The sequence below is a fragment of the Microchirus variegatus genome (assembly GCF_963457635.1).
Source record: "Microchirus variegatus genome assembly, chromosome: 20".
Taxonomy (NCBI): Eukaryota; Metazoa; Chordata; class Actinopteri; order Pleuronectiformes; family Soleidae; genus Microchirus; species Microchirus variegatus.
In genome coordinates, this window is record NC_139821.1 from 5,341,968 (window position 1) to 5,351,194 (window position 9,227).

A 9,227-nucleotide genomic window follows, 5' to 3' on the forward strand; every position below is an offset into this window, starting at 1 on the left:
TTGTGATTCCAAATACATGTAACCAGCCAGAATTATTTAGTTTTCAGTAGTATATAAAAAAATTGATATTGACCTCATAAATATTGGTAAACAAGATCATAATTACTAGTTAATATACATTATTGGGACAGGAAAGTACATCAGCTTAAGTAAATATAATAGCACTCTATTGTTAATCCATTGTTAGTTAATTTGATGTAATTCAATTTCTAAAATGTAAACAAATAGTCTTATTTTTTTTAGAAAATATTTTCAAAAATACATGTTAAATTTAACCACAAGGAAGATAAAACAGCCCAAAACAAATACCACTTAGGTGATAATTTTTTACTTAGGTAGAGGTGAATTCTATAACTTTTGGAGGAGTAGTATAGTGGATATTATTTAATGATTATCTACTATAATTTGTGAATTTGGTGTATGAAGCGTTTACTTTTATTATTATTCGGGTATATAAATAAATATATGTTTTATTAAAGTTTAAAACAAAATGTTAAGATGAGGAAAACATACCTGTTTGATATCTCACGGTTTTCTTGAGGGTTAGTCATGACCTCACTGTAATAGCTGAAAATAGCTGTATATGAATTAAAATCCTGTAAATAGACGAATAACTGTGCTTTTAAAGCCCGTAAGTTGCTATATAAATTGGGTGTAAAATGTTGTAAATGGCTAAATAAACAGTATTTATGAATTATTGAACGTAAATAAACTATAGTTATAAACATTCTAAACATAAATCAAATCCCGGCTCTCATTCCTCGTTTGAACTTCCCGGTACATCAGTCATTTCATTCCCTTCCGGTCTCTCGCTTCCTGCCAAGACGTGACTCGATCAGAAACGTACGAACTATCGACATCTTATGGTTCCGCTGTGGACATGGCCTCGTTGGACTACTTAGCTATAAACGCTAAATGAGCCTCTGTTCTTTGGGGTCGCCCGAGAGAAGATAGCCCCGGTCCGAGTAAACTACACGGAGCTTGTTTACGGTAATTTGAGGCGGTGACGAGGCAGAAAGAAAAAAACTATGCCACATTTCCTGTGGCCGGAGCCGCTGTCAGCAGCTCAGCTGAAGCGGCTGGAGGAGCATAAATACAGCGCGTCTGGTCGGTCCCTGTTTGAGCCACCGTGTCAGATCTACTGGAACTGGCTGGTCCAGCAAATTCCGACATGGGTCGCACCAAACACGCTGACTATTGTAGGACTGCTGGTCAACATCGTCTCCACGGTGGTGCTTGTTTATTATTGTCCCACGGCAACAGAGGAGGTGAGTGGAGCCACCATGGCTAAAGTTCCTACACGTCAACTATACCGAATTGCGAAACCCCCTTCCAGAACTTCTTTAATTTAAGGTTTTAGCAGCTATTCGCAGCCTTGATGTGTATGAACGCCTGGATATGTTGACATTCTCTTCATAAACAGGATATGCTTGTTAATTCGGCGCAGCAATGTTAAATTATTAGGGTTAGGTTTGCTGACGCCCTGGGCGTTGTAGTGGTAAACATAAAGTGGGTGTTTTCATTAAATAGAATATGTTTAGTGCACACAAACATACCCCGAACTGTATATTATCTTGTGTTGCTTCACTGATTTATAATCTGTAAAGGTGTTATGACCACATACACTGTCAGAATGCTTAAAACTCTCAGATTGTTAATGGGATTCAGTAATCCTGCAAATCTGACATCATCATCATCATCATCATCACAATCAAGATGCTGCTTTTTTTTTGTTCAGTTCATCTTTTATTAGAGACAAGACTTTTTAGTTCAACAACACGGGTTATTGGTAAACACAATCATCAGTGCATGTGACCTAAAACTATGTAAATGTTGAATTTAATTTAATTTGATATGGAATGTCTGAAGATCCATCTCATATTTAGACCCAGCCACATAACGCTAAATCCTTTTTAACCTAAAATCAACTGATCCACTTTAACTGTGTCTCCAGGTGATTCAAACTTTCTTAGGACGGTTCTGGGAATGCATTATGTCAATGGGTGTCCTCACTACGACTGCTGTACAAGAATGTGTGTGTGTGGGGTTATCAGATGTACACCTTTGTTCAATCCAACAATAAGACCCTTGCAACCGAGTCCACAGTCCATTGCAGGCTGCTGTTACTATCAAATTCCACGAGTGCAGCAGAGGCCTTTCAGATTTCTCAGATAATACAACAGGGACTGAGGGAAAATCTGCCACATGAATGAGATAAGAAAGAGCTGCGCCAGTGCAGACGAACGCAATATGATCGGGACTTGTGTATGTATGAACCCACGGCTGCAGGGCAGAGTGTCCCCTGAGGCAACCTCTGTTTCCCCCTAAACAAGCAGACTCTCTCCGTCGATGAGCGTCCCCGGGCCGCGGAGTTTTAAGGACAGTGTGGAATTCTTGATCCCTCCAGAAAAACAGACTCTCTTTGTCTCTCACACATTGGCATTGTCGTGGTTAAAAAACGCACTGTGTTGTTGGCCAGAGCTCACGTCCAGATGGTCGCTAACCTCCACCCTAGTTGGAATCCCTCCTGACAGCACACACACACACACACACACACACACACACACGGTGTGGTGCAACTCCAAAATACAATTTGTTACAACATGTTTTTGTCGTCAGAAGAAACCCACACCCATATATTACTGCTTCAGACAGGGCTCTGCTTCTACAGACAAATAAATTAGTACAAATTAGTTGGGAAGTAAGCAAGGAAAGATAAATAATGCGTAAAAGTGGGAAGGAAAAATATGTTATCGAGTGCATAACTATGTCCTAGATCTATAAATGAATGATCAGATACCCTCATTAGCCACTTTATTGGGTACACACGATGACTCCTAATGAAGTGTGGTGCCCTAGTCTATCAGCTTTTGGTTATATATATATATAATGTGGTTATGAGTCACTGAACTGTGGATCACTGGATATTTCCTTCTTTTCATTCTCTGTAAACTCAAGATATGGTTGTGTGTTTTAAAAAAAAAAAACCAGCCTGTCTCGCACCAACAACCAGGTCACGTTTAAAGTCATATAAATTAAGTTTCTTCCTCATTCCTATGGCTGGTTTGAATTTCAGCAGGTCGTCTACACGCATAATAAACTCACTGAGGAGCTGCCACGTGATTGGCTAGTTAGACGAGCAGTAGAACGAGCTATAATCTGCCAGATATTAACCTCATGAATAAAACAAAAAAAGTCATTTTGAGGCAAGAAAAACCTTAAGGTCACAAGGTCAGAGCTGTAATCACTTTATGACAAGTGCAGGTGAGCATTTTATGAGTTGTACTGGTCATTTCAAGTTATTCAAACTAGTAAATGAACGGCTGAGGTAGAATCTGCCAGATGTTACCCTCATGGATGAAACCAAGTGATTTTGAGCCAAAAAGGTTTCCTCCCAAAACAAACAGAGGTCAATTGGACGCTCCAGTGACCCATGGCCCTCATGTGAAGGATAAAGATGATGAATGAGTGAATGAATGAATGCTCCCTAACACTTTGTCCTGGTTGCCTCTCAGGCTCCGTGTTGGGCCTTCTGTATGAGCGCCCTCGGCCTGTTCATCTACCAGTCTCTGGACGCCATCGATGGCAAACAGGCCCGCAGGACAAACAGCAGCTCACCCCTCGGGGAGCTCTTTGACCACGGCTGCGACGCCGTCTCCACAGGTGCTTGTCATTCAGTTGTTCTGCCGTTTTATTTCTGGAGATAATTATAAAAATGGACTCGCTGATTGTTGGTGTGTTTTTTTTCTTCCCTCCATTTATTTGCAGTGTTCGTCGCTATCGGAACATGCATCTCATGTGGAATTGGCAGATTCCCAGACTGGACGTTCTTCTGCGGATTCATCGGGATGTTCATGTTCTTCTGCGCCCACTGGCAGACCTACGTGTCCGGCACGCTCCGCTTCGGCCTGTAAGTCGCTCCGCTCTGTCCGCGCGCTCACCCGCTGAGCTCGTTCCTCCGGCCGCTACAGCCGAAGCTAATCTCGCTCTCCCCTGTCACTCTCTGCACAGGGTCGACGTCACAGAAGTGCAGTTCGCCATCGTGATCATGTATCTGATGTCCGCGTTCGGTGGCGTGAGCCTTTGGCACACCATGGTAACCGAGTAGAGAGCTGTTTTGTGGCACATACCGTACACACGCGCACTCACAGAAACACTGTCATTTCACCTGGAGTGTATAGTAAGAGACTCTTCTCCTTTTACTTTTTCACACTTTTACTAATCTCTCAACTGCATCGTTTCCTAGTTTTTCAGTCGTCTTTCTTCTACACCTTAAAGTAGAATTTGTGTTTTACTTTCACTCTGTGCTGCCTTTGGAGGCTTGACTTAACATCACATGAGCGAAGTGAGAAGGTAAATATGGGTAGCTAATGCCGTGGCCACAGGTCATCAACTGGACATGATCTGGCTCAAAAAGCTGATGATGTCACCTGCATTTTTTTTTTCCTTTCTTTTCTTTTCTTTTCCTTTCCTTTTATTTATTTGCTTTGCCTTCCCATCATGCTCAGCATGCCAGCAGCTTCCATTGAGCACCATTGTTGAGTTCTCGTGAGCAGATTTCCATCGTCACATTCATTTGACCTCCGTGTGTTTCCGTAGTTGCCCGTCCTCGGGCTGAAGATGTACGTCTTCCCCATCATGGGCATCATCGGCGGCGCCCTCTACTCCTGCTACAACTACTTCTACGTCATTTTGAACGGAGGCGTTGGCAAAAACGGCTCGACTGTGGCTGTGAGTGAACACACATTTACACGTTAATGTAAAAGAGTGTGTGCGGACGTTGACTAATAATGAACCTTCCTGTCGTGTAGGACACCAGCGTCCTGAGTCCTGGTATGCACATCGGTCTCATCCTCACGTTAGCCTTCATCATTTTCAAGAAGTCGTCCAGCCACTTGTTTGAGCACCACCCGTGTCTCTACCTGCTCACCTTCGGCATGGTCATCGCCAAGATTTCAAACAAGCTGGTGGTGAGTTTCAGAATTGTCACTGTTTTGTTGTTGTTGTTGTTGTAGTGCTGTTTCCATGATGTCGTTTATGATCATGTCTGCGTCTCTGTTGCAGATCGCACACATGACCAGAAGTGAGCTTCATCTGCCAGACACGGCCTTCATTGGCCCCGGCCTCCTCTTCCTCAACCAGTACTTCAACAGCTTTGTAAACGAGCACATCGTCCTCTGGATCGCTATGGTTAGTATCACGTTTCTATTTTATTTTTGAAGGGCTGTGTTAGGAACATTACAGGAAAGTCAGTATGTAGTCCAAAAATTGACAAAAAAAATATTTTTTAAATAAACAAATAAATTGTCCAAAACTTGACAAAAAAAGTAAATACATTTTTTTTTCAAAATATTACCAAAAAGTCATACTATAGTATGTTGTCCAAAAAATAATTTGCCCAAAATTTTACAAAAATGTCATAGATTAGTATGTTGTTCAAAATAAGTCAAAAATATTTTGCCAAAAATCTGCCAAAAATGTCACACAAAAAAAATGTGTCAAAAATTTGACAAAAAGTCATAGTATGTCGTCCAAAAAAAAATTTGCCCAAAATTTGACAAAAATGTAAAAAAAAAAATTGTCCAAAATTTTACCAAAAAGTCATAGGTTAGTATGTTGTCCAAAATAAGTCAAAAAAGATTTGATGCCAAAAATGTAAAAAATATGTGTTCAAAATTTGGCCAAAAGATTAAAAAAAAAAAAAAAATTGTGTGATGTATATTTAAATACATATTTGAGGTTTGTGTTCACTCTGTGTCGTTTAATATTGAAACTCACACTAAAACACGGAAAGGAAAAGTAAGTCATAGGCTGCTGCGACTGTTGCTGAGTCACTAAACCAGAAAAACAACCAGTCAGTTCCAGATTTCCAGATTTGAACTTGATTTGGACGACGGCTGCAGCACAAACCTGTACGACAGGTACAAATCTCGAGGATCCACCCCGGGGGGAAAAAACAACGCAGCGTTATGTGTTACACGTGAGGTTCAGTCACGCCAGCCACCGGCTGTAGGGTTTATATTCCATCTAATCAGAGACTCGCTGCACCTGTAGTTCAAGGTTCACTGGACACTTTCTCTGAGAAGAACCAGATAAATCTGACTTTGCCTTCTCTCCGTGAACTCTAACGGCACAATCTCTCAACCGCACGGCGATAAAATTTGACTGCAGATGGGTCAAAAAGGTAACGACAGTAAAAACATCAGACAATAAATAATCACTGCAATAAATGATAGATAATTAAAGACTGGTTTAAGCTGAGTGAAAGTGGAAGAAACCAGTTATTGAGGAAAATTATATAATTCCTGCTTTTTACCATTCAAAGATTTGTACCAATTAAATGTGTATTTAATGAAGTTTGTCATATAAAGCAGGACTTGATCAAACAATGTGTTTTATTTAAGGTTTTACCTTAAATAGTCTGTCGCGTCCAGGCGTCCCACAGTGACGGTGACTCGGCGTAAAACGACACCAGGACCCTGAAACTGAACTGAAACTAGATTCAAGTGCATTCAAAACCATTGTGTTGATTTTTTTTTTTAAATATACCTTAATTTGCATTTTCATTATAATTTTTCTCCATCTCCGATGTCGTATAATGATCGTTTTTACGACCAAATGCGGCACATTTGAGATAAAAAAAAAAAAAAAAAGATTAGCCTTTATCTGAACAATGGTAAGTCAAAGTAATAAATAGTACGCGTTTTATGCATTATCAACACCGTAAAGTACAACAAAGATAAGAAATATTAACATGCTGGAAAGGTTTAATGTACATGAACTCAAGTAGGTAAATAGTGCAAGTGGCTGTACAGTCCAACCCTAAATTTGAATTAAAACAGTGCATGTCAAAAACAAAATAAAACATGTTAAAACTGTGGTTAAAGGAGTTTAGTGATGGCTGTACAGCCTAAAAGCTCCTCAGACCTTTTTTCCTCTTTTTTCCCCGCGCACTGTACCTTTAAATCACATGCTCCTCCCCCCGCAGGTCCTCTCTCTCGTGGATCTAGCGCGCTACTGCACGGGCGTGTGCCTCCAGATCGCCTCGCACCTGCGCATCCAGGTCTTCAGCATCACGCCGCAGACGAGCCACGCCCACGGCGACTGACGGCTTGCCCGGCGGGAGAAGGCGGGGGGGGGCGCGGACCTCTCCCCGCTCCTGGAAGCAGACGAGGACGTGGACGACGACGACGACGTCGTTGTCGAGACGTCCTCGACCCTGAGCCACTGCAGCCTTGACAAAGTGACCACTTCAGAGTAAAACTGCCTCCTACCACACGGTACAATAAAACCAAAAAAATATTTAAAAAAAAAAAAAAACCGGTGACATGAACCAGAAATGTACGAATGTATCATACTAAACTATTACCAGAGTTTCCCTTGAATACATTTTAATTAGTGCATGTCAAAAACAGAATAAAAACCTAGATTTTTACATTAAAAGGGCGCTCTACTCAAGTTTTTTTTCCAGCGGGTAATTTATAGCTTGGTCAAATACCGATTCATTTAAATTTAAAAAGATATTTGTTAAAAATGAAGGCTCTCTTGCATTTATTCAACACATAAATAAATAATAAATAAATAAATAAACAGCTAGTAAACTATCAAATATTTGCCCAAACTGAATACATTACCCATTGGAAGAGTTTCTTAACATCTGTTTTTATTTATTCAATGAATGTGACTAAAATACGAAGTAATCGGAGCTTGAAAATCGTTCATTTTTTTTTTTTTTTTTTTTTTTAAATGACCTCAGGAACCTCAAATAATTTCCAGTTAAGTTTTTTTGCGACTTTGTGGTCTGGCAGATTGTCAAGGAGCGAGTGTACGTGAAGGGTTAACGGTCTTTGTGTTAATGCTGAAAATGTGGCGGCTCGTGTTTTCCCCACGCAAACTCTTCTCCAGTTTTTTATTTATTACCCTTTTTTTCTCATCTCATCTCATCCATAAAACCTGGAAAAAAAAAATAAGGAAACACGGCACCCTAACCTGCAGCCTTCTGCGCTGTGAGCTGATGACGCATTAACACTCGACCTGTTCTGCTCTCTCTGTTCTTCTCCCTGAAGGGCTAATGCTTATTAATTATATGTGATTGTACAGAATTCAACTGAAGACGCCTTAAATATTTTTGTTGTAATTACCGTTTAACTTGTGCATATTTAAAGGGGTGTTTTTTTTTTTCCTCACTGAAATGTCATGTAAACATGAACAATACCAGTGCTTTTTAAAAAATTAAAAAAAAATCGTAAATAAATCATGACATTTCTTCACTTATACACACGTAGAGGATGATGATTTGTTTTCTGAGTTTACTTGTAATTTTTTTTTCAATCATATATAGAGAGATTACTTTACATTTGATTCATTATTCAGGTGTATTGGGATCAAAAGGGATATTTCTGTAGTGCCGGTAAAACAAAAAAAGTATTCTTGATTTTACACGTTATAAAAAGGGGGAGGCGTGCGTCCAAAATTACGAAGAATTTTGGCGCTATGCATCGAAGTGTACATTCATCGTTCTCAACACCACATTGCACTGTTGTGATGACACAGTAAAATGCCTTTCTACTAACAGGTATGAGTGGAAAAGATTGTAATAAAGACGATATTTTTCCTCCGCGTGTTTGTGTGAGTGATTGAATGACTCGGCATGAAATAGTTGCAAAGTTTGGTGCCATTTTACAATTAGACTACAGGGTTTTTAAATGCTCGCTTATTCATTGTATTAATTAATTAATTAATTGATTAATTAATTAATTAATTAATTACCATGTAAATACTTTGTTGATAAGATGTTAAAACTCATAAGACAAAAAGGGCAACAGTCATTTGTCGCTTGCCAGATAGTGAGCCCTTGGCAAACTTGCTATGCTACTGAATTTACACGATAGCGCCATCAGATAATATTACGAGGATTTAACCTTCGTCTTCGGGTTAATCTTCAAGTTTAAGACTTGACAACTTGATAAGACGACTTTTTATATGGAGGTTTTGACAAATGTTTACCTGGATATTTTCAGCTTTCTCGGTCATTTTCACAGAAGAGAAGTTCCTGATTTGCCTTGCATTACATTTGTTGCATGGTGGACATTTAAGTTATTCATATATAATATAAAGGCTTTTTTTCATATATACTTGTAAAAATATGAAAACATTATAATTATCAAGTATTACTCGTGCTATTTACTTAATGATAATCCATTTCTAATGCTTTCTAAGGGTAGCAT

General features: G+C 39.5%; 1 protein-coding gene across 1 annotated transcript; it reads left to right on the forward strand.

Moving 5' to 3' along the window:
- Positions 1-845: 845 nt before the first annotated feature.
- On the forward strand, positions 846-8,569 carry chpt1 (choline phosphotransferase 1). Its single transcript, XM_083907172.1, has 8 exons — positions 846-1,268; positions 3,516-3,663; positions 3,769-3,910; positions 4,012-4,096; positions 4,600-4,731; positions 4,812-4,970; positions 5,065-5,190; positions 6,989-8,569. The coding sequence occupies exons 1-8, from the start codon at positions 1,029-1,031 to the stop codon at positions 7,106-7,108; spliced, it is 1,152 nt and encodes a 383-aa protein (XP_083763298.1). The 5' UTR covers positions 846-1,028; the 3' UTR covers positions 7,109-8,569.
- Positions 8,570-9,227: the final 658 nt, after the last annotated feature.

What these genes read in the sequence shown, in the direction of transcription:
- chpt1 (XM_083907172.1), top strand. Translation starts at nt 1,029, where the DNA reads ATGCCACATTTCCTGTGGCCGGAGCCGCTGTCAGCAGCTCAGCTGAAG. An exon ending in GTCCCACGGCAACAGAGGAG is followed by an intron (nt 1,269 to 3,515) that starts GTGAGTGGAGCC and finishes GTTGCCTCTCAG; the next exon opens with GCTCCGTGTTGGGCCTTCTG. An exon ending in GGCACGCTCCGCTTCGGCCT is followed by an intron (nt 3,911 to 4,011) that starts GTAAGTCGCTCC and finishes CTCTCTGCACAG; the next exon opens with GGTCGACGTCACAGAAGTGC.